Below are 25,664 nucleotides of genomic sequence, written 5' to 3'. Positions count from 1 at the left end.
CCCATCCCTCCTTCCCTTCCTCGCTCTCCCTCTCTCTCTCTCTCTCCCTCTCAGAGAGAGATTTATATGTGTACACTCACGCATCGTCAGGGAGGAAATGCATTCTCTACCCTCTTACCCTCTTACATTCAGTTATTGGAGACCTACAAATCATTTATTATTATTATTAGTTTTTGAGACAGAGTCTTGCTCTGCTGCCCAGACTGGAGTGCAATGGCACAATCTTGGCTCACGGCAATCTCTCGGCCTCCCAGTTTCAAGCAATTCTTCCACCTTGGCCTCCCGAGTAGCTGGGATTACAGGCACCCACCACCACACCCAGCTAATTTTTGTATCTTTAGTAGAGACGGGGTTTCACCATGTTGGCCAGGATGGTCTCGATCCTACACACTTCACACATAGTTCTGTTGGCCAGAACTAGTCCTCGGGTCCTGCCTATGGGTGAGGGTGCTGACTAGTGTCTTCTGCGTGCCCAGGAGTGCAAATCAAATAGGATATGGTGACCACTGACAATCACTAGCAATCTCTACCCTCATGGTCTTCAAGTTCAGTGAGTATCCGAAGGTTCAGGAGCAGTGGCTAAGTCAGGAGGAAAGTCTCTTTAGATGACTTCCCTGAAGGGAACAACACCCACTTGGATACCTCATTTCCCACGTTTGATTTAAAATCTATCTTGGCTGGGCGCGGTGGCTCATACCTGTAATCCCAGCACTTTGGGAGGCCGAGGCAGTTGGGTCACCTGAGGTCAGGAGTTCGAGACCAACTTGGCCAACATGATGAAACCCCGTCTCTACTAAAAAAAATACAAAAAACTAGCCGGGTGCAGTGGCGGGTGCCTGTAATCCCAGCTACTCAGGAGGCTGAGGCAGGGGAATAGCTTGAACCCTGGAGGCGGAGGTTGAAGTGAGCCAAGATCGCACCACTGCCCTCCAGCCTGGGCAATAAGAGCAAAACTCTGTCTCAAAAAAATTTTAAAAAATAAAAATAAAACAAAATATATCTTAATACTCTATAAGCAGACTTTGGGTTTACAAAATGAAATATTAACAAACTTCATGAAAATGCTACCTTAAAGCACTGTAAACACCACTTTAAAGCACACTGGTCACTGCCTGAAGCTGCTTCCTTAAGCAAAGCCTTTTTAATAAAGCATCTGTTGTTGTGACTGTTTTGAGTAAGACTGTTTACAACATTAGAGGAAAGGCATATAAAAAACAGCTGTTCAGTGAAACAGAAAATCTCCCAACATTTTTTTTTTCTTACAGCCTCTATAATTGCAGAATCTTCCAACACTTTTATTTCAACTCTTTATATTTTTTAAAAATTTAATCGGATGAGATCATGTTGGATTAATGCAGTGGGCATCCTCCGAGCCAAGGCAAATGCCTCGACAGCATGTTACACAGCAGAGTTCAAATGCTCCCTCCCTATTGCCTTCTTAAGCATTTGAAATGAATTAAAAACCCTTCTCCTTTAGACATCACTGAAAAGGATTACCTTCTTTGCCTTTATGGGTCTGGGAGTTAATTTTGCAGAGCAGCCAAAAGCTTTTCTGAGCATCTCCAGGGGCTCCAGATGGGATCAACTACAGGGTCTTCCAATAAAATAAATGCTGAAGACCACTTCAGTTTTTGCAGGTTTTATTCTGGTCAGGCAGTGCAGCAGAACAACAGCAAATAATCGTGAAAGTCTCTGACTTAAGTGCTTCTCCAACAAACAATTTTATGCCAATACCTACTGTTCTTGGCAGACCAAATTCGCTTGTGGGCCCCATGTATAGGCAGGTGGTATCTTTGCTTCATTGACTATTATAAGAAAATCCATTTTAATCTCTGTGTGGGGTTCGATAGTACGAGAGCCTCTGTTAATGCTCTGAAATATATTCCACTCCAATGAGCAGAATTCCTCCCTGCAGCTGCCTCTTTGGCTGTTGCAAAAGATACTGCCTCCAGCAACAGCCTTTCCTATTTGTTCAAAGTGCACCACACAATGATGGGCCGAAAGAGCCCTGCACAGAACTGCCAGGGAAAGATGCAAGAGTGAAATAATCAGCCTGCTATTTTAATGACGGAACTGTGGTGGGAGTTTCTAATGCAAAAGATCAAAGACATCATCTTTGTGGTGGCCCAGCCACAAGAACAAGGAATAGAGATTGGAAAGCCCAGTCTTCACTGGTAGCAGCAGCACCCACAGACATTTCTTGGGAAAAGGTACACAAGGCATGAATCCTACCCTCTAGGGGCATCTAGTTGGGTTGTTGAAGAACATAAAGGAAACCTCAAAGTGACCCATGGTTTCCTTGTCTTTTATAATTAGTTGCAAAAGGGCTGCAGTCAGCCACCCCTGATGGACAAACCAAGGCTCCCTGGGCGTGGTGTGCTTGAGATGCCATGTGAGAACTGTTCATCCTGATGTAAAGACTGGTCTGGCAAGTCTCCTGAGTTACCAAGCTCCTGGGCATCTCCATTTACTCATGTGAAAGCTGCTTAGACTGAGTTTTAAGGGGCCTTTTGACCCCTGACACAGTGTGTTCTATTCATGCCCCCCAGTGGTCACGGAAGTGATGCAAGACCTTCCCTGTGGCACCTAGTCCCATTCTAACGCCTTCATTCTCTTTGAGACATGCAGGTCTGGGGCTCACTCCTGATCTATGTGGATGGCATTCTAGCTCTATCCTTCTGCCATGTTTAAAAATCCATCTGATACCTTTAAAAGGTGAATGTTTCTGTGTAAATTATACCTCAATAAGCTGACTTTTAAACAATCTGTTTTTTTGTTTGTTTTGTTTTATGAGAGAGTCTTGTTCTGTCACCCAGGCTGGACTGCAATGGCCCGATCTCGGCTCACTGCAACCTTTGCCTCCCAGGTTCAAGCAATTCTCCTCTCTCAGCCTCCCAAGTAACTGAGATTATAGGCATGTGCCACCACGCCTCACTAATTTTTGTATTTTTTAGTAGAGACAGGGTTTCACCATGTTGGCCAGGCTGGTCTCAAACTCCTGGCCTCAGGAGATCCACCCGCTTTGGCCTCCCAAAGTGCTGGGATTACAGGTGTGAGCCACTGTGCCTGGCCTAAAAATCTATTCTGAAGCTTCCATTTATCTCAGTGACTCTCCCTCAAGGCTCTTAACCTACAAGATGTAAACCACACAGACACTGGGGCAGTCGGTTCTGGTATATGGCAAGCCTGCATTTTCTTTCTTTCAGTTGGTGGAGACTTGGTGGCTTTTAGAAAAGACACCCCTTGTAGCACCTTCTGATCCAGGTCTCCATACACAGTGGGAAAAGTCCAAGAAGTTCCGGATAGACCTTTCTGGAAGTGGGTAGGGCTGGGTCACAGAACAAGAACCCAGGGAATCACTGGATCATCAGATGCCTCCAATTAAGTTTCTCTTTTCATAATAAAATTTAATTATAAATTTTCCTTTGAAAAAGTCACCTATTTACTCTGGCTTCCTCAGATGCACAGTTATTCATCAATGCAGAAGCACATAAAGGAGTCAAAAATACAGGACTTAGAGACAGGGCTGTTTTACTGGTTGAATGTAACAATATAAGTGAAGAGCTGAATGTTGTGTTAACTGAGAGTAGGCCCTGAATAAATGTCAGTTATCCTCATTCTTGTTATTAGTTGTGCCATTATTGGGTGTTGCCTTTGGTCGTCTTGCTGGGCAGAGTCTGTTGTTGTTATCATCTGACATAGTGGGGAATCTCTGAAAGGAATATATGGGGCAAGCTCTCAATCCTTTCCCAAAAAGCTTTTTGATATCTTGAATGGAAAATGTAAAGGAGAGACCATGAATATGATTAATTTCTATTAAGGTTGACTTATGGCAGAACCTGACTTCTTTTAAAAGGAAGACATTTCTTTAAAAAAATATTTTATTTTAGATTCAGGGAGTGTATGTGCAGGTTTGTTACAAAGACATATTGTGTAATGCTGAGGTTTTGGATGCAATTGAATCTATCACCAAGTAGTGAGCATAGTACTCAATAGGTAGTTTTTCAACCCTTGCCACACCCCCCAAAACATCTAGTAGTCCCCTGTGTCTGTTGTTCCCATCTTTATGTCCATGTTTACCCAATGTTTAGCTCCCATTAATAAGTGAAAACATGCGGTACTTGGTTTTCTGTTTCTATGTTAGTTCACTTAAGAAAATGGTCTCCAGCTGCTTCTATGTTGCTGCAAAGAACATGATTTCATTCCTTTTTATGGCTGCATATTATTCCATATTGTGTATGTACCACACTTTCTTTATTCAATCCACCATTTATGGACTCCTTAGTTGATTCCATGTCTTTGCTATTGTGAATGGTGCTGTGATGGACATATGAGTGTATGTCTTTTTGGTAGAACAATTTATTTCCCTTTGGTTATATACCAGTAATAGGATTGCTGGGTCAAATGGTAGTTCTATTTTTAGTTCTTTGAGAATTCTCCAAACTGCTTTCCAGAATGGCTGAACTAATTTACCTTCCCATCAACAATGTGTAAGCGTTCTCTTTTCTCTGCAGCCCCTCCAATGTCTGTTTTTGTTTGTTTGTTTGGTTTGTTGGTTGGTGTTTTTTTTTTTTTTTTTTTTTTTAGAGATGGAGTCTCGCTCTGTCGCCCAGGCTGGAGTGCAGTGGCACAATCTTGGCTCACTGCAATCTCCGCCTCCTGGGTTCAAGCAATTCTCTTGCCTCAGCCTCCTGAGTAGCTGGGACTACAGGCACACGCTGTCACACCTATCTAATTTTTTGTATTTTAGTAGAGATGGGGTTTCACCATGTTGCCCAGGCTGGTCTCAAACTCCTGAGCTCAGGCAATCTGCCTGCCTTGGCCTCTCAAAGTGCTGGGATTACAAGCATGAGCCACCATGTCTGGCTGTTTTTTGTTTTTGTTTTTGTTTTTGAACTTCTTAGTAATAGCTATTCTGGCTGGTATGAGATGGTATCTCATTGTGGTTTTAATTTATTTTTATCTGATGATTAGTGATAATGAGCATTTTTTCATATGTTTGTTGTCCACTTGTATGTGGAAGATGTTTCTTTATCAGACCAGGAAATATATTCACATTTTAAAAAAAAAAAAATCGTTTTGAATCTGATGCCACAAAACAGCCCACTTTTTATTTTGTTGCAACCTAGATTTAAGAGTAACCAAGAGGAGGGTGGTAGGCAGCCCCTAAGATGGCTCCCAATGATCCCCACATCCTGGCATTCATACTCATGTATAATCCCTTTGCCTTAAGTGTGGTCTTCCTTCAACAAGAAATAGAATATGGCAGAAGTGATGAGATGTCACTTCTAAGATTAGGTTATTAAAAAAACTATGGCTTCTATTTTGAGCAGTGTGTGCGTGTGTGTGTGTGTGTGTGTGTGTGATCACTGGTCTTGGGAAAGCCAGCTGCAATGTTTTAAGACAGCCCTGTGGAGGCTCATGTGATAAGGGATGGAGGCTTGACAATAACCACATGAGTGAGCTCTGAAGCAAATCCCCCAGCCTCAGCTGAGCCTTCAGATGAGACCACAGTCTCAGCCAGCAGCTTTACTGCAACCTCACAAGAGACTGAGACAGAGACACCCAGTTAGGCCATGTCCAGATTCTTGACCCTCAGAAGCTGTGAGATAATAAATGTTTGTTGTTTTAAGGCACTAAATTTTGGGGCAATTTGTTACACAGCAATAGATAACTAAATTAATAGTAGAGGTTACACAGTTGGGAACATACTTTTTTCTTTAGATACTCTAATTATTTCTAGCATAGAGATGGAGTGTTTGATAATAATAATCATAGTCTTGAGTACTAAATTTATACTACTGCAAATTACTAACAGATTTTGTTAAGTCTTTAAAGAAGTAACACCAAGATTATTGTGGCAGTTGGGGAGGTAAGTGGGGCTTGTAGAAATCATATCGTATTACCAAAAAAGGGATATGAGTGCTGCCTTTTAAAATGGGAGTGGTGGTTGTGTGGGACAGAGATATGCTTAACTTGTTCTGTGTGACCCTGAAGAGGCAATGACTGGAAGCTGCAGGCAAGCAGGTGTGTTTCTACAGAACTTTCCTAGTATTTCCATGAAACACCAAGAATAAAAGTCATGTCCAAAGCTTCACTGTTTAAAAATTGCATCTACAGGTGAAAGCTGTCTGCAAATAATGAGAATGCTACTGTCTACTTATACGGGAATTTGGGGTGATTTCAAAAGTTATTATTTTTCAGTTATTCTTTATGTCATTGTATTGTCTTTGCAATTAAAATAATGTAAGAAAAGAATGCTACACACTTTGTATGGGTAGAACATGTCCCATTTTGGTTTGTTAACTCTGTCTCAGGCTGATCATCTCCTTTCTTCACAGAGAAAAGTCTGATGATCCCAGGAAACATCATTTCTTTAAAACGATCAACTTTCCTCGCCTGGAAGCCGGCCTAATCGAACCCCCATTTGTGCCAGACCCTTCGGTGGTTTATGCCAAAGACATCGCTGAAATTGATGATTTCTCTGAGGTTCGGGGGGTGGAATTTGATGACAAAGATAAGCAGTTCTTCAAAAACTTTGCAACAGGTGCTGTCCCTATAGCATGGCAGGAAGAAATTATAGAAACGGGACTGTTTGAGGAACTGAATGACCCCAACAGACCTACAGGTTGCGGGGAGGGTAATTCACCCAAGTCTGGCGTGTGTTTGTTATTGTAAATTGCTCTCTTTACCAAACAGGCGGCAGGAGTCTCGGCTGACATAATCCTCGAATGTTCCCAACACGTGGAAATCTGTGGAATGAGGGCTAATCAGTTAGGAGGGACATCACAACCACAAAACAATTCAAAGGACAGGCAAGCTCACTACTAGGACACATTTTATTTTCTTTCTCCTTCTTTCTTCATAAACACGAGTAAAGTCTCAGTTTTCACTGAGGGCTGGGAAAAGGAACACTCAGGTTTATTTTGATAAACTGAAAGCATCAGCCTTTTACCATCATGTCCGTGTGTATTACGCAAAGTCCTAGGAACAGAGAATGGAACTTTGTGGTGTGCCCAGAAAATGAGCGTTTGCAATTCTTAGTAAATAATCATTTTAGTTTTTCTTTGTTTATATCTTTTTTTCCCTTCATCTTTCTTCTGCTTCTATGCTTATAAAAAGGATTTTGAAGCTGGAAACAAATGTTCCTGACATTCTCCCCCTAAAAAGGAGTGGATTACAATATTTTGGCAATGTTCTACATCACAGAATAATTTTCAATTTCACTGACAGTTTCTTTTGCAATTTTGTGGAAATAACTTACTATCATAATGTTGAAGCATTTTAAATGTAAACATCCATGACATCTGTGAATTAAAGCATTCCATAAATTTAGTTGAGTCCTTTAAGTAATATGGTACAAATTGCTTAAAGTTGCACTACCATATGCCATCGGTTCCCAAACTCTGCTGAACTTTGGAATCATCTAGGGATCTTTTAAAAAACTAATGCCTGACTCCCATCCATAGACATTCTGATCCCCACTCCCAGGTATGGGAATAGCTTGACCATTTAGAATTCCAGAAGCTCCCCAGGTGATTCTAATGTGCAGCAGAGTTTGGCAGGCACTGCCGTGCATATTTGAATGTTACTCCATTCGATCTTATTTTGGTTGCTCAAAACTTCAATCATACATTTTGATGGCAACTTTTCAAATGTCTCCAAAGCATGTCATTTTAGAAATTGCAGTATAAATGAAACAAGACAATCTATTCATCTTATAGCTTCTCTTGTCCTTGCACACTTTAGTTTTTCACACATATTTTGGGAGCTCGGTCCCTTGGCTATTTCAAGGCCTGAAGGAGACCTATGGGCTTAGAAATTGAGTTGAACAGGCCAGATGCGGTGGCTCATGCCTGCAATTCCAGCACTTTGGGAGGCCAAGGCGATGGATCACAAGGTCAGGGGCTCAAGACCAGCCTGGCCAACATGTTGTAAACCCTGTTTCTACTAAAAATACAAAAATTAGCCCGGTGTGGTGGTGCGCATCTGTAATCCCAGTTACCCGGGAGGCTGAGGCAGGAGAATTGCTTGAACCCAGGAGGCGGAGGTTGTAGTGAGCCAAGATCGCACCATTGCACTCCAGCCTGGGCAGCAAGAGCAAGACTCCATCTCAAAAAAAAAAACAAACAAAACAAAACAAAAACAGAAAAGAAATTGAATTGAAAAAATAGTAGCCCTCATTTCAAGTGGCTGCTCAGCCAACACTGTATGGTAGAATTAGCACTTCTCAAAAGCACAGCCAAGGTGAGAATTCTACAGCTGCGAAAAAATATTTGGGATACAAATATAAAGCTCAAAAAAAAAAAAAAAAAAGAAAAGAAAAGACATGATGCTTGCTTATTTTTTAAAAGTTAAAATGTCCTTATGTTTTAATAGAAAAGCTCATTAAACATAATGAAATGTCAGGGGAAACAAAGACATACGTGAGTTAAATATTTAGACAAAGAAGAACCAGGGAGAAGTCATTTTTATTCTTCCAGTTTATCAGGGATTATTTTGAATGTTTGTTTCTCAAAGGAGGAGATGGAGTTAATAAACCGCTGGAAAGGGCTGAAGATATGAATGATGTTTTTATAGGAAATAGTATGAAGTTATTAATTTTACCTTTGCAAGCCACAAAGGGTTAAAAATTGTTCTCAATTTTTTATTTTTATTTTTAATTTTTGTAGATATGGGGTCTCACTATGTTGCCCAGGCAGGTCTTTTGAACTCCTGGCCTCAAGTGATCCTTCCGCCTCAGCCTCCCAAAGTGCTGGGATTACAGGTGTGAGACACTGTACCCAGCCTCAATTTTTTGTTTTAAATATAATTTTTTTTTTTTTTTTTTGGAGACAGAGCTTTGCTCTTGTTGCCCAGGCTGGAGTGCAATGGTGCAATCTCGGCTCACTGCAACCTCCACCTCCCGAGTTCAAGTGATTCTCCTGCCTCAGCCTCCCAAGTAGCTGAGATTACAGGAGGCTGCCACCACACTGGCCAATTTTTTGTGTTTTCAGTAGAGATGGGGTTTCACCATGTTGGCCAGGCTGGTCTCGAACTTCTGACCTCCCGTGACCCATCCGCCTTGGCCTCCCAAAATGCTGGGATTACAGGTGTGAGCCACCATGCCCGGCCTGAATATAAATTTTAACATGTTTCTCATTTAGGTAATCAGGCATAAATATGAAATAATTCAACAATTTTTGCTTCTTAGAAATTGCAAGGCCTGTCTTTTGAAATCATTAAAGTCTACCAGATGGACCAGGTTTGGTGGTGCACGCCTGTAATCCCAGCACCTTGGGAGGCCAAGGCAAGAGGATCACTTGAGCCCAGGAGCTCAAGATCAGCCTGGGCAAAACTCTGTCTCTGAAAACAATACAAAAATTAGCCAAGCATGCTGGCATATGCCTGTAGTCCCAGCTACTTGGGAGGCTGAGGCAGGAGGACTGACTGAGCCCAGGAGGCTGCAGTGAGCCATGATCACACCACTGGCACTCCAGCATGGGTAACAGAGCAAGACCTTATCTCAAAAGTAAATAAATTAATTAAAGTCTACTAGATCAATTTCTAAATATCACCATACTGCATGTATCATTAGGGCAGTTTAATAAGACAATTTATGTAAATTGTTCAGACAGTAAAATGTGATGAAAACTAATGAGCCCAAATAATCCTTGCTTCTTAAATTGTTTTTCTTGGCAGTTATAAATTTTTTTTTTTTTTTTTTTTTGAGACAGAGACTTGCTCTGTCACCCAGGCTGGAGTGCGATAGTGCTTCTCAGCTCACTGCAACCTCTGCCTCCCGGGTTCAAGTGATTCTCCTGCCTCAGCTGGGACTGCAGGCACGCACCACCACACCTAGCTAATTTTTGTATTTTTAGTAGAGACGGGGTTTCACCATGTTGACCAGGCTGGTCTCAAACTTCTGACCTCAAGTGATTTGCCCACCTGGGCCTCCCAAAGTGCTGGGATTACAGGCATGAGCCACTGCGCCCAGCCATAAATCTTAAAAGGGAAAAAATGATACAAAGTACATAAGGAAAATAGATAAGCATAACAAGTATTTTTTTACCTCGAAGACTGACCATATTAGCTATTTAGATTATTAAAAAATAAATTGGCCAGCGTGGTGGCGTACACCTGTAACCACAGCACTTTGGGAGGCCAAGGCAGGCAGATCATGAGATCAGGAGTTCGAGACCAGCCTGGCCAACATGGTGAAACCCCGTCTCTACTAAACATACAAAAAAAAAAAAAAAAAGGCCAGACGCGATGGTGGGTACCTGTAATTCCAACTACTCAGGAGACTGAGGCAGGAGAATCACTTGAATCTGGGAGGCGAGGTTGCAGTGAGCCAAGATCATGCCATTGCACTCCAGCCTGGGCAACATAGCAAGACTCCGTCTCAAAAAATAAATAAATAAAAATAGAAACAAAAGAGACACTGAATTTTCTTGAGTCATCTGGGAAAAACCATTGCAGTTATTCAGACTTATTTGTTCTTTCTTTTTTTTTTTTTTGAGACAGAGTCTCACTCTGTTGCCCAGGCTGGAGTGCAGTGGTGTGATCTCAGCTTGCTGCAACCTCCACCTCCCGGGTTCAAGCGATTCTCCTGCCTCAGTCTCCTGAGTAGTTGGGATTACTGGCGCCCACCGCCACGCGCAGGGAATTTTTGTATTTTTGGTACAGATGTGGTTTCACCATGTTGGTCAGACTGGTCTCAAACTTCTGACCTTGTGATCCACCCACCTCAGCCTCCCAAAGTGCTGGGATTACAGGCACTCTGAGCCACCACGCCTGGCCTGTTATATCAATAAATATTGGCGCCTGCCACGTGCCAGGCTCCATGATGGTTCTGAGACATGTGCTGGGTTTTGTCCCTTTAGGATTTTTAGGTTGCAAACTGTTTTTATTCCCCCTGTGTATCAGTAAATCTTTACATGTCTCTGAATGAAGATAAATTTTGTACTTTCCATTTTTTCCGATGTTTTCTGCACTGAGCATTTATTTATTTTTTTAATTAGGAAAAAACATATTCTTTAAAGCCAGGCAAGACCCATCATCATCGGAGGGGGTGTGTGACACATGCACAAGCTGGCTCTGGCAATAACCACCCCCCAGAGAACCTGCCCCTTCTCCCCAGAGGGCATCAGCCGGAGTAGAGGAGTAAGGCCGTGAGTCTGGGCCCAAGCCAGCAGCCTCTCCGGACAGAGCCAGCAATTGGTGCCTGAGATTGGGCCAGGTCAATGGTTCCACAATCTAGACCATTAACTGTCTGGTCAGGGGTGGAATTTTTACCAAAACTCAGAGAAATGAAAGAAAGGATAATGCAGCAAGATTTCATATGCTATTCACTTTAAAATATGAGTAGTTAAAATGTGTTCTTTCATGAGGTAGTTATATTTGACAAAAGTAAACACTAGAGACCCTATAACTATCCTCAAAATTTTATTTTGAAATTTTACCCATGAGATCTTAAAATCTAGGAACCCCTGGGCTGGATGACCTTGAATGACCTTCCAATTGTAGGGAAACATTTGTGTTTCGATGGAAAACCATGCATTGTCTAGAGAAGGCTCTACAACTTTTTCTGTAAAAGACCAGATAGTGGCCAGGTGCGGTGGCTCACGCCTGTAATCCCAGCACTTTGGGAGGCCGAGACAGGCGGATCACAAGGTCAGGAGATCGAGACCATCCTGGCTAACACGATGAAACCCCGTCTCTACTAAAAATACAAACAAACAAAAAAAATTAGCCGGGTGTGGTGGCAGGTGCATGTAGTCCCAGCTACTCAAGAGGCTGAGGCAGGAGAATGGCCTGAACCCGGGAGGCAGAGCTTGCCATGAGCTGAGATCACGCCACTGCACTCCAGCCTGGGCCACAGAGCGAGACTCTGTCTCAAAAAAAAAAAGACCAGGTAGTAAACAGTTTAGACTTTGCAGATGCATCTTCTTAACTCTGTCTTTGTCTTGTGAAAGCAACCATATATAAGTGTTCCAATAAAACTTTATTGACTGGGCACAGTGGCTCAAGCCTGTAATCCCAACACTTTGGGAGGCTGAGGCGGGTGTATGCTTTGAGCCCAGGAGTTTCAGAGACCAGCTTGGGCAACATGGTGAAACCCTGTCTCTACCAAAAATACAAACATCAGCTAGGCGTGGGCATGGTGGCATATGCCTATAGTCTCAGCTATTCCAGCCTGGGCAACAGAGTGAAACCCTGCCTCAATAAAAGAAAACAAACTTTATTTACAAAAACAGGCAGTAGGGCTAGATTTGACCACAAGCAGTTTGCTGATTCTAGTCATAAATTAACTCTTATTATTAAACTGACTGGGTTATCTGCTTGTGTGTGTGTGTGGTCACTTCTTTATTTTTGATACAAATGTACATGACACATGTCTTGACAGTCACCCCACCCAGCACCACACAGGTAGGGCCTGGCTCCCGGGGAAGAGGCAGGGTGGGAAGAGAGCTGGTGGGTGCTGCTGTCTGCCTCTCCAGCCTGCCCAGTCTGCAGCCAGGTTCCCAGGCCTCCAGAGGGTGGGACCACAGCAGGTGCAGGTAGTGATGGTGGGTGCTGGCCTCCCGGGGGTTATAGGGAGGGGACTCAGCTCCACAGCCACCAGCTGAGTCGGGGACCCCGGGGGAGCCAGCCCCAGGCTCAGGTGCTCAGTCCTCCACCCTGGCCAGCACACATTCCCCCTCCACAGGGGAGCAGGAGGAGAGATGGAGGGAAGTGGTTTTCAATTTAAGTTCATAGGGAAGGGACATGAGCAGGGGAGGGATCAGGGAGGGAGCGGACAGGATCAAAGCTGGCTACCTGGGCAGTCCCTGGTTGTAGGTGGGGAAGGAAAGCTAACCCCCATGCTGGTCTCCTCACCCCTCAAAACTGCAGATGGACCAGGCCTCTGGAACGGCACTGCCGCCCGCACACTCAGCTGGCACGCAGGGACACTTAGGTACAACAAAGTTAAAATTAAGGGGTGGGGAAAAAGAAAGAAAAAAAAAAAAAAGACTTTCCAGTGCTTGCTGCTGGGGACCCCAGCACACAGGTTGGGCCTGTGCCCTAGGCAGGGGCCCTTTGGCATTAAAGGAGAGCAGCAAGCGGCTTGTGGCTACAGGGCAAGGACATCAATGGAGACTACGAGAACAGGAGGGGGGGGAGATGCCCCTGCTCAGCCCCTGATAGGGTTGAACTGGCTCACGGGGGTGGGCCATGTGTAGGGAGAGCTGCCCCACTTGGAGTGTCCCCACCCGCCCCTTTGCTGAGGGTGCCCAAGAGGGCGAGGGGCTGGGAGTGATGCCTTGCAGGCCCCTGCTCACTAGGAGGGAGGAGGGGGGGATGTGTATGGAATATGGGGGACAGAAGCTCCTGCCACCCCACCTCCCCATCTTTCGGGGCTCGACGGGGGTGGGCACCAGGACACTTGGCTGCCAGGGTGTGGGTTATCTGATTCTAAGGGAGCTATTCTACAACTCCAGAAATTATAGGTAACTAATGGGAACTTAAAATGATTCTCATCTATAGACATGCAAATGACCCCTTTACCTCTGTCTTAGTGTGTTTGGGCTACCATAATAAAGTGCCACACACTGAGTGGCTTAAACACCTGAAATTTATTTTTTCACTGTTCTAGAGGCTTGAAGTCTGAGATCAAGGTGCTGTCTGGGTTGATTTCCTCCAAGGCCTCATTCTTTGGCTTATAGATGGCTGTCCTCTCTCTTCTCATGGTCTTCCCACTGTATGTGTCAAACTCAAACTTTTCTTATAAAGGAATCAGTGATACTGGATCAGGACCCACCCTAATGACCTACACATTCTGAAGTACTGGGCATTAGGACTTCAACATATGAATTTTGGGTAACACAATTCAGCCCATGACACCTCCAAGCCAGTTTTGTATCCATTTGCTTATTCATTTCAACATTCCTTTACTCCATATAAATTTGTGCTGTTTTTTTTTTACTTACCTGAACTTATTGTAACATCTTACCAGTTTCCTCATTACAGAGTTAAATAAAATCTTTAACATGTGTTCATTTTTATTTCTGTATGACAATCATGATTTTACCTTTTTTTTTCTTTGAGGTTATCCATTAATATAACCCAGAATGTCACAATGAGATAAAAGAACCTGCGGCTTATTTTAGAAATTCTGGTTCCAGAAGCAGAAGTTCTCTGCAAGAGCCCTGTCTCCTTTTGTTCTCTTATGAAACACATATCAGACAGAAGAACCCCTAAACAGAGGGCTGGTTGGGGTGGTGGCAACCCCAGAAGGCAGCTAGCATTTCCTTGGGAGTTTGGTTGAGGGGCATGGGGCCAGCTGACTATTGTGTAATTTTAAACCAGTTCACCCCGCCCTGCCTCTCCCATCTGCATTGCACTGCCAGCTGTCATGTCCATTCCTGCTACCAGGAGAAGCTGTTGGAGAGGGAGGGAGGAGAAAGCCAGGAGCCAAAACAACCAGGGAAAGCTTCAGCGGTTCACCTGCTAGTTGTGCAGAGTGCTGAGCCTCAGGGGCCATCAGTGCAAATGTGCATTCCAGAGGCACACCCAAAGCAGGCACCACTTTAGTCCCTGTACTAACAACTCCCCTCTGAGGGTTGCCAGATAAAATGCAGGATATCCAGTCAAGTCTGAATTGCAAATAAACAAAGAAAAATTGTTTTCTTGTATAAGTATGTCCCAAATGTTTCATGAGACATAGTAAAAAATTTTCTGTAGTACATGAGAACAGATAATTGATGAAGAATTGTCTGTGGTGATGATTAGTTAAAATGCTGTGAAACTCCTGCACACACACTCAGGGCCCCACGTGGGTTATGTGCATCCGAATCTGACATGAATCTGTCAAATCTGTCCTCGGATACAGCTTCTGGATATTTTTTGCAGCAAGTCCATGTGCGTGTTCTCACCTAAAGATTGTTGGCTGGTTGGTGCTGTCAATATCACCGCTACTATCAGTAATAATAATAACACAAGAAAAGCTTCCATTTAGTGAGCACATACTATGTGTCAGGCACTGTCACTTTTTGTGAATTACTTCCAATGTTCACAACGATCCTGTCAAGTAGGTATTATCATCTGCACATTATAGATGAAGAAAGGAAACTCCAGAAGTTAACTGACCTGCCCAAGGGTACAGTAAGTGTTGAGTTAACCCAGGTCTATTTGACAACACTTAGCAAAGAGGTCACTGGTTTCCCAAAGTAGGAACTGCTTCTGTTCCTATTCCCTAAAATGTCTCCTATGGGGCTTAGAAAGAGGTAGTGAGCTAAGCCCATGGAAGAAACAATTTTTGAAAAATATATTTTAATCCCTAAATGGACTGGCAGGGCTGGGATGACAGTGAGGCACCTAGGGCACAATATTTAAGGTAGCACTCCCTCTCAGGGTCGTGTGAGTGCAATGGCAAAATCTGCACAAACCAGACAGTGCAAGCATCCTTAAATTTTGCACCTTAGAATCCTCACTCCACTCACCCTAATTCTGGTGTGAGATTGTCCAGAATTGGTCCAGAATTGTTGTAGATGACGGAAATAAAGCGCAAGACAAACCAAGCCTACTCTGAATATGTCCCCCCGCCCCTTCCCCCCACCCCTCAGATTATTGGATATTTTACGTTTCACCCTATGGCTGGATATCCTTATTAGCCAATTTGGATCTATACTTTTTCTTGATTCTCTTGTTACCTTTTAATTGATGCGGGGACCAAGTGGCACAATGTCCTAGGGGCATTTAGGAACCAAACTTCAGTTTCCCCTCCTCCTTTCATCTTTAGAAGAATTTCTCCAAGGTTTATGCTTTAGAATCCTTGCTTTTCACTGTAAAATTAGGACTCGTGAACCCCTTATTACCTCTCCCTAAAAGTGGAAAGTTACAGCCAGGCTACAAGACACAACCAGGTTGGATCTTGGTGAATGCTGTTTTAACAAATGCCAGTGGAATGAGTGGGAGAAGGCTAATCTGGCGCATGTCATAACCAGTAAGGCGGCATACAATGGAGAAAGAGCAGCTCAACCAAACAAACATTCAGATGCCCTTGTCTGCACCTTGCTTCCAGGGAGCCGTGTGCCCTCCAGGCTCGGCCTCTGCTTGGCTGTGTTCTAGGGCAAGGCCCATAAAACAGCACAGCAGACACTGTGATGCAGAGCTTTGTCCAGACATGTGGATTTTTCAACATCATTATACCTTTTCATGTCTTCGTCAGCAACATTTACTGTTACAGTTCCGTGTTTGATCAATTCTCACTTAGTTCTTTTTTTTTTTTTTTTTCTGGAGATGAGTCTTGCTCTGTCACCCAGGCTGGTGTGCAGTGGCATGATCTCAGCTCATGCAACCTCCACCTCCTGGGTTCAAGCAATTCTCCTTCCTAAGCCTCCCAAGTAGCTGGGACTTCAGGTGCCCAACACCACACCCAGCTCTCAGTCACTTAGTTCTGACATGCAGTTTGTGGACTATCTGGTCACCTTGACTCTCCCCTCCACAGCTCATTTTTGGTGATTTTGTCATTCACTGTGCCCCACTCCATTGTGTGTAAAGATGGAGAAAGGAAGAAAAAGAAATGCATCCGTTTGATTTTGGAACAGGAATTTAAGAAGGTCAAAGTCATTAACTGAAATCTGGATACTCTAAGAACTTACATAACGTATTCTACCTACCTTCTCTCACCCTCTTCTTTTTTCTTTCTCTTTCTTTCTTTTCTTTCTTTCCTTCTTCCTTTCTTTCTTTTTTTCCTTCCTTCCTTCCTTCTTTCTTTTTCTTTCTTTCTTTCTTCTTTTTTTTCATAGCCATAGACTAATTAGCTCAGCTAATGTGCCTTGGACATTGCAACGAGTTGACCATTTTCCTTCTGTGGAACACTCACATCACACAGGAGCAGATCACCTCCATCAATCTTTCACATTCCCTTCATAGTAAATGTCTGGCCAGTAAAAGTTACTATGAGGCCAGCATGGCTTCACACAGGAAAGAAGGAAGGACAGTGGGAAAGATTGACAAGCAAAATGGAGTTCTGACTCAAAGGGGGGACTGTGACCATGCTGAAGATTTAATTTGGAAGAGATTCCAGAGAGAGTGTGTTTGACGAGTTTTTCTCTGTCATGGAAGAGGTGGCTTCTCCTTTGCTTGGCCCCAGTGTGCTGGAGCTGATTGTGCTCACCTCTTCTGGACTCCACATTCGGATTGACACCATATCGACAGCTTGAAACAGACACAGTGGGTGTATTTGCATCACAAAATAGGCAAATCCTACAGATTGGAATTTGTTTCTTTCTGCAGAGCCAGTTGTTAGCATTTACCAGTACATTACTGACTTGTCCCTGAAATATATTCTGGTTGGTCAGTTGTGCCTCTGCCCAGGACCCAGCAGTGTCTCCCACAAGCTTTGGTTCCATTTGCAGAGAGTGGGTGAGGCTGTATGGGAGAAACCAATAGAGGAGTCGAAAGCCATCCCCCATGGGAGATACTCAGCAGGCAGAAAGGTGAAGAAATGCCCCTCAAAAGCTGGATGCAAAGGCTTCCAATATCTAAAAGATGACAGTAAGGTCATGAAAGTCAGGGGCGAGCACCAGAGCTGCAACAAAAGGAAAGACACACAGAGAAGAAAACAAGGCTGAGTGGTCTGTAACCTGAGTGCACCAATTCTACGTATTAACCCAAGAGCTTGCATCATTGCCTCACAAAATAGGTTCATTAAAAATGTTATGAAACTGGCTGGGCGCGGTGGCTCACACCTGTAATCCCAGCACTTTGGGAGGCTGAGGTGGGTGGATCATTTGAGGTCAGGAGTTCTAGACCAGCCTGGCCAACATGGTGAAACCTTGCCTCTAATAAAAATACAAAAATTAGCCAGGCATGGTGGGGGGGAACCTGTAATCTCAGCTACTCGGGAGGCTGAGGCAGTAGAATCACTTGAACCCAGGAGGCCGAGATTGCATTGAGCTGAGATCATGCCGTTGCACTCCAGCCTGGGTGACAGAGCAAGACTCTATCTTAAAAAAAAAAAAAAAAAAAAAAAAAAAAAAAAAGCTATGAAGCTAATGTCAGCATGTGATTTGATGAAAGTCACTTTGAATTATTGGGATCTGCTACCTTCTTTCATATGCACTCTAGCAAATGTGACTCATTTATCTGCAAAGACACAAAACACACAGAGAGTTAAGTGTTCCCCACTGGCTCCCGAGAAAGATGGCTTTCTGATGGGATCCTGTCCTTCAGGCACACACATCCTCCCAAGCACCTACCACAAACCTAAGCCACACAGGCCCCAAAGTCACAATCATGAGCTGCTGAATATTACTGAGAAAACACTGGCACACAGATTGCACTCTCTCCTCCCTCCTGCCCTGTAAGCTGTCCTGTAAGGGGATTTGGAGGGTAAGGTACTGGGATGTGTGGGTGGGCTGAATAATGGCCCCCAAAGATATCCATGTCCTACTCCCTGGAACCTGTGGATATTACATTACATGGCAAAAGGGACTTTGCAGATGTGACTAGCTGAAGGGTCTTGAGATGGGGAGATTGTCCTAGATTATCCAAGCAGGTCTAACGTAATCACAACCCTCCTCAAAAAAGGGAGGCAGGAGGAATCAGAGTCAGAAGAGGCAGGCAAATGCTCACTGAAAATGGAGGAGGGGCCACAAGCCAAGGAACAGAGGAAAGCACTAGAAGTTGAAAATGGCAAGGCAACGGGTCTCCCTTCGAAAGTTGCAGATACCAGAATGGAGTGGCTTTTGTCAGACCCAGATAAAATAGGGCTGGGAAGGCCCAAAACATACATGATCTCATGTCTGAGATAAGAATTGTTTCCAAGGACTTTCTAAAAACCCTTTCACACCTTTCACCCATCTCCTGCTTTGATAAGGTTTATCACTAGACATTTTTTAGAGGTGCATTTTTTTTTTTTTTTTTTTTTTTTTTTTTTTGGAGACAGGAGTCTCATTCTGTTGCCCAGGCTGGAGTGCAGTGACACGATCTTGGCTCACTGCAACCTCCACCTCAAGGGCTCAAGTGATTCTCCCGCCACAGCCTCCTGAGTAGCTGGAACTACAAGCCTGCAGCACCATGCCTGGCTAATTTTTTGTATTTTTAGTAGACGGGGTTTCGCCATATTGCCCAGGCTGTTCTCGATTTCCTGGCCTCAGGCTATCCACACACCTTGGCCTCCCAAAGTGCTGGGATTACAGGTGTGAGGCACCACGCCCGGCCATGAACTCTGTGTTTCTAAGCAGCTTAGGTAAATCTCTTTTTTCTAGTAAAAGCTCCCCTTTACCATTCCCTCACCGAATACACACTGGTGGTTGCCTAGTGTCTTTTTTTTCTTTTTTTTTTTTTTTTGGTTCACACCCCCTAGAAGCTCCAGAATAACCAGCCCAACCAACACCTTGACTTTAGCCCAGGGAATTGATTCTGGATTTCTGGCATCCAGAACTGTAAGAAGACAAATCTGTATGTTTTAAGCCACTAAATTTGTGGCTATTTGTTACAGCAGCCATAGAAAATTAATACAGTATTCTTGGCCTTGGAATTTAAGAATTTTCTGAAGCCGTAAAAGTTAGAAAAAACAGGTCAATTATTCTATGAAGGAATAACTATAAATTTCACTAATGAGCAAACCACCTCCCCTACTTTCCAACCATGACCACCTTCTGGCCCCAGGCCTTCTACTTTTTAGGCCTTTTGGGAAGAGGGACATGAGAGGAAGGAGAAAGGGGTTTATAAGGCAGCCTACCAAACAGCCAGCTCCACTTCCTTGCACACAGAGGCCAGATATTGCCCAGGGAAGACATGTGCCCTTGCCCCAGGAGGTGAATCATGATTGGTCTGAGCCCAATACCCACTTTGCCAATGATTGGTCTAGGCATAGTCATGTGACCTCATCCTGGCTAATGAGAAGTAAACAAATGTCTGTGGGGTTGCTTACTGGATGGGTTTTCTTTGCTCAAATAGGAGAGAACCATATGAAATAAACTCCTATGCTGCCCCTTCTCTCTCTCCCTCTCCTCTCTTCTCTCTTCTCTCTCTCTCTCTCTCCTCTTTCTCGCGCTCTCTCTTTCTCTTTCCCTCTCTCTCTTTCTCTGTCTCTCTCCTCTCTCTCTTCCCTCTGTCCTCTCTTTTTTTTTTTTTTTTTTTTTGAGGTGGAGTCTTACTCTGTCGCTGAGGCTGGAGTGGTGGGATCTCGGCTCACTGCAAGCTCTGCCTCCCAGGTTCAAGCGACTCTCCTGCTCCAGCCTCCCTAGTAGCTGGGATTACAGGCGCCCGCAACCATGCCCAGCTCATTTTTGTATTTTTAGTAGAGATGTGATTTCGCCATGTTGGCCAGGCTGGTCTCGAACTCCTTGACCTCAAGTGATCTATCTGCCTCAGCCTCCCAAAGTGCTGGGATTACTAAGCGTGAGCCACCGCGCCCAGCCCTCTCCTCTCTTTTTAAAAAATGTTTACATTATGTTATAAGAGGACAATGATACCCGACCCTGTCACAGCCATCTTGAGACCATAGGGTATGAACTCGAGGAGTGGACCCATGAAGAGGCAGGGTGGCAAGGTGGGCCAGCTGGGTCTTGATGACATCATTGAGCCATCAGAGCCGCCAAGAACCCTAATTATTCTCAGACTTCTTAACATAATAGGCCTCTTTAGGGTTTCCATTTACACTGACAGTCGAGTTTCTGATTACTCGCTGCCAAACTCATTTAAAGAATTAAAAGAGGGGCCGGGCACAGTGGCTCATGCCTGTAATCCCAGCACTTTGGGAGGCCGAGGTGGGTGGATCATTTGAGATCAGGAGTTCGAGACCAGCCTGGCCAACATAAAGAAACTGCATTCCACTAAAAATACAAAAAATTAGCCGGGCGTGGTGGTTCCACGTGTCTGTAATCCCAGCTACTCAGGAGGCTGAGGCAGGAGAATCACCTGAACCCAGGAGGCAGAAGTTGCTGTGAGCCGAGATCACGCCACTGCACTCCAGCCTGAACGACAGAGTAAGACCCTGTCTCAAAAAAAAAACAAAACAAAAACAAACAAACAAACGAGAAAAGAGAGAAAAGAAAGGAAAGGAAAGGAAAGGAAAGGAAAGGAAAGGAAGGAAGGAAGGAAGGAAGGAAGGAAGGAAGGAAGGAAGGAAGGAAGGAAGGAAAGAAGGAAAAAGAAAAGCGAGTGTGGGACGCGTGTCACTTCCTTTACAGAAGTGGGCTGCTAGGCCTATAACGCGGCCAGAGCACCCAAAGTGAGAGCCAGTGGGGCTGGGGGACTCCCTGCGCGGTGGCAGGGGGCACAGAGGCACTTGCACGTGTGCGCTGCCTGCTCACTACCAACCCCTTCACAAACCCTGGGACCGGTTATCCAAGTAATAAAGTGTCACTCAGGGCTCCAGCACCAAAACCATGAGAAACGCAAGCAATTAGCAAGTCATCGTAGGAAAAACGAAAATGTGGTTTTGTTTGTTTGTTTGTTTGTTTGTTTTTTAACTTTCTTACTGTAATTCAGAGTTGAGCATGATTTGGATTTAGATTACATAAATCTATGGTAAGAGGCACCACCATATTTTCAGTGTTCAGAACCTCAAGCAGTGGAATCACATAGTGGCTAATGGCACAGGCTCTGGGTCCAGGCTGCCTAGTTTTGAATCCTGGTTCCATCACCTTCTAGTTCTGTGACTTTGGGCAAGTCACTTGATCTTTTGCGGCCTCTTTCCCATCACTAAAATAGGGGTGATGATGCTAACAGCACCTGCCTGTTAGGGTTGTGTGAGGCTTAAATGCCAATATACACATAATGTCTACACAGTGCCTGGCACAGAGTGGATGCTATAGATTTTTAAGTGGTTGTTGTTATTATTGTTGTTGTTGTTGGAACTTCTATACATCTCAGTGTGATCCTGAATCTCTGCCACGTGGCAACAAGGAAGTGACTTGACCCCATAGCCCACCAGACAGAGGCCACTCCAGGGTTTATGACTGGCAGCAGTGAGATGCCCTTCCTGTGCCATGAGGCTATGAGCTGACATCCCCAAGATTCAGGCTAGAGGCCTGAGAGGAGTGGGCCCAAGGACCTGGGGGACCCTTTGCACCCTAGCATCCCTCTTTACCTCTGCCTCTGCCTACCTGCCTTTGGGGGATCACAAGAGCCAATGACTTCTCACATGCACTTGTTTTTTCTGAGACAAGAGTCTCGCTCTGTCACCCAGGCTAGAGTGCAGTGGCACAATCTCAGCTCACTGCAACCTCTGCCTCCTGGGCTCAAGTGATTGTCCTGCCTCAGCCTCCCAAGTAGCTGGAATTACAGGGGTGTGCCACCACACCCAGCTAATTTTTGTATTTTTAGTAGAAACAGAGTTTCACCATGTTGGTCAGGCTGGTCTTGAACTCCTGGCCTCCAGTGGCCTGCCCGCCTTGGTCTCTCAAAGTGCTGGGATTACAGGCATGAGTCATTGCACCTGGCCAACTTCTTAGAGATGGATTTCTGTGATTTGCACCTGGAGCCAGTCTTGACTGGCTGTTTGCTTGATGAAGACCTGGCCTAGGTCTGTGCAGAATTGTTCTTACCTCCACCTGATGAGATTTAAAATGCAGTGCTCTGGACCATGATGAATCTTGAACTGATTTCTTCATTACGTGTTTCATATTTGGAGTGAAATAAATAATTCCTCTTATAGATAAAGTCTTAAATATCTTTAACTTGTTAGGGTTTTCTTTTTTCTACTAAAAAATAATACAAGATGAAGCAAGATTGGTCATGAGTTAATTGCTGAAATTCAGTAATGGGTACATGGAAGGGAACTATTACTATTTTTTCTGGTTTTGTTAATGTTTTAATTTTTCCAAAAATAGTTTAGAAAAACACAAAACATGTTCATTGTATAATATTAGTAAAAACTAAATACAAAAAAGAGAGTGCCAATCACCATCTTGAGGTAAGCACTATTTATATCTGGGTGGATATTTTGGTGGCCTGATTATGTATTTGGTAGATTTGGTGAATTATTTGGAGTGCAATCTCTCTCTCTCCTTCTCTTTCAAATTGCCACAGTTATATATATATGTATATCCATGTTTTTTGACCACTCTAGGGTTATATTATGTATTGAGAATCTGCTTTTTTTTTTTTTTATTTAAGACCTTTATTAACAGGTGCTTGCAGTTTGTTGACTTTTTTGAAAAAATCAAGTTGTAAACTTTTATTACAAATTAAAAATGAAGTTCTTAAAAATCTCAACTTGACCAGATATGAAACAATTTAAAAACCTTTAAAGGCGTATTGAGAAAAACCAGGCTTTTTTAAAAAACAGGTTTATTATTACCAAAAAGAGACGTCTTTAGGTAAAAATAATAAAAACCCCACGCTGCAGAGATAATGCAGATAGTTCTATTTATCTGGTCAACGGGCAAAAAGCAAGCACTTAAGGTCTTCAGCTCCAATCTTTTGTTCATTTCTTATTGCTGGAATTTCATATTTCTTCTTGTTGGATGACTAAACCGGATGATGGTAGAGATGGTAAGCCGGCATTTACTCAGCCCCGCCCTGCTCAGCCTCGGGAGCGGACGAATTCTCAGCTGGTGGATCGGCTGCTTTTGTCTCTTTGCCATCTTGTGGTTTAGGGTTTTCTGGGCGTCTGCGTCGGTAATTGAAGTTGCGGCCGTACCGACGTTGAGGTGGCTGCTGACCTTGGGTCTCATCTCCTTGATTTTCTTTATCTTCTTCATTGCCGTCCTCTCTAGGCTGTCTTTGGCGAGGAGGGGCCCTGCGGAATCGTGGTCTATATCCCCGATACATATTCTGCCTCACTGGTCTACCTTGTTCTCCTGCACCCTGGTTGTCAGCACCCTCCATCACTTCTCCCTGCACAGGGGTGTTGGAATACTGTGGTCGATGCCCATAGGGTCTCCGCATGTAGTAAGGTGGGAACCTTCGCCTGTGGTAGGGCCGGCGTTGTTGGGCCTGGCCTTCGGGAGCACCCTCCGATCCCTCTTTCTTTTCCCCACTCTCACTATTCTGGTAATTTTGCTGGTAATTGCGTGGAGGACCCCTACGACGTGGATAGCGTCTATGATGGTTACGGTCTGCTGCATATTTACTGCCCTGAACTGGAACACCACCAGGACCTGTAACATTTGCTGCCTCCGCACCCTTTTCTCCTTCAACATCAAACTCCACAGTCTCTCCATCTCCTACACTGCGAAGGTACTTCCTGGGGTTATTATTCTTTATGGCAGTCTGGGGTACAAATACATCTTCCTTGGTGTCATTCCTGTTGATGAAACCATATCCGTTCCTTACATTGAACCATTTTACTGTTCCCAAAACCTTCGTTGCGATGACCTTCTTGTCCCCGCCGGCAGGCGCCGCCGATGTGAGGCCGCCCGGGCCACCGCTCCCTGCGCCGCTGCCCGTAGTGCCGGACTTGGTGTCGGCGGCGCTGAGGGAGGGGGCGGCGGGCGGCTGCTGGGTCTCGGCCTTGCTGCTCATGGTTGCGGTGATGGTGACTGGGGCCGGCTGCGGCAGCTGCGGCTCCTCCCGGGGTGTGATGGTAACTAGGCCGGCGGCGGCGGTGGGGCTGCTCAGGGCTCTCTGGGGTCCACTCTCCGCTCCCGCTACCGATCGAACTGAGAATCTGCTTTTTTATTTAACAATATGTTATAAGCATCTTACCATATCAGAAAAAAATCCTGATTAATCTTTTTTATAACTGCATTCTAGCTGTACCATAATTTATTTAATCAACCCTCTGTTTTGATTATAATTTTTCCTTATTATAAATAATCCTATAGTGACATCTTTGTAGCTTTCTTGCGACATGCTTTATTATTATTTATCATTGCCCCAGGGTAAACTCCTAAAAGTGGACTGTTGGGGTACACATTCTTTCGAGGCTTTGACAAATATTGCCAGATTGACCTCCGGAAAGGTGTTCCAGGTTGCACTCGATGAGCCGTGGCTTGTGACCTTTTTTTCTCTCTTTTTTTTTTCTGAGATGGAATCTCGCTCTGTCACCCAGGCTGGAGTGCAGTGGCGTGATCTCCGCTCACTGCAACCTCTGCCTCCCAGGTTCAAGCGATTCTCATACCTCAGCCTCTGGAGTAGCTGAGATTACAGGTGTGCACCACCATGCCTGGCAAATATTTGTGTTTTTAGTAGAAATGGGGTTTCACCCTGTTGGCCAAGCTGGTCTTGAAGTCCCAACCTCAGGTGATCCACCCGTCTTGGCCTCCCAAAGTGCTGGGATTACAGGCATGAGCCACCACGCCAGGCCGGCTTGTGATCTTCTGATAAGATAACAGACTAACTGTAGTGAAAGATTGGTGACAAGCTACCTCTTTGGCCTGAATGTCACTGGGTTGCCACGTGTTGAGAACAGATACTGCTTATTTTACTTAGTATTTCCACTAAGAAAATGAAAAGAGTGGACCCAGCACAGTGGCTCACTCCTATAATCCCAGCACTTTGGGAGGCCAAGGTGGGTGGATCACATATGGCCAGGAGTTCGAGACCAGCCTGGTCAACATGGCAGAACCCCCATCTCTGCTAAAAATACAAAAATTAGCCAGGCGTGGTGGTGCACACCTGTAATCTCAGCTACTCTAGAGGCTGAGGCAGGAGAATTGCTTGAACCCTGGAGGTAGAGGTTGCAATGAGCGGAGATCACACCACTGCACCCCAGCCTGGGTGACAAGGCAACACTCCAT

General features: G+C 44.5%; 2 protein-coding genes across 2 annotated transcripts in view; one reads left to right on the top strand and one right to left on the bottom strand.

Annotated features, from left to right (window-relative positions):
- The window catches only part of GRK7 (G protein-coupled receptor kinase 7), a 40,904-nt gene extending 33,569 nt beyond the window's left edge, over positions 1-7,335 (top strand). The window contains exon 4 of the mRNA XM_055295206.2: positions 6,342-7,335. Within this exon, the coding sequence (XP_055151181.2) occupies positions 6,342-6,678 (337 nt within the window). The 3' untranslated portion in view covers positions 6,679-7,335. The remainder of the gene's footprint in view (positions 1-6,341) is intronic.
- A 15,741-nt stretch (positions 7,336-23,076) lies between these two features.
- Positions 23,077-24,584, bottom strand: LOC129491217 (Y-box-binding protein 1-like). The gene has a single exon (XM_055295207.2). It carries the CDS (start codon positions 24,445-24,447, stop codon positions 23,488-23,490), a length of 960 nt encoding a protein of 319 aa, XP_055151182.2. The 5' UTR covers positions 24,448-24,584; the 3' UTR covers positions 23,077-23,487.
- Positions 24,585-25,664: the final 1,080 nt, after the last annotated feature.

The sequence above is a fragment of the Symphalangus syndactylus genome, chromosome 10, assembly GCF_028878055.3.
Source record: "Symphalangus syndactylus isolate Jambi chromosome 10, NHGRI_mSymSyn1-v2.1_pri, whole genome shotgun sequence".
In the NCBI taxonomy this organism is placed as follows: domain Eukaryota; kingdom Metazoa; phylum Chordata; class Mammalia; order Primates; family Hylobatidae; genus Symphalangus; species Symphalangus syndactylus.
This window is presented reverse-complemented; position numbering and strand designations above follow the sequence as displayed.

Excerpts from the sequence above, each read along its gene's own strand:
- LOC129491217 (XM_055295207.2), bottom strand. The coding sequence starts at position 24,447 with ATGAGCAGCAAGGCCGAGACCCAGCAGCCGCCCGCCGCCCCCTCCCTC.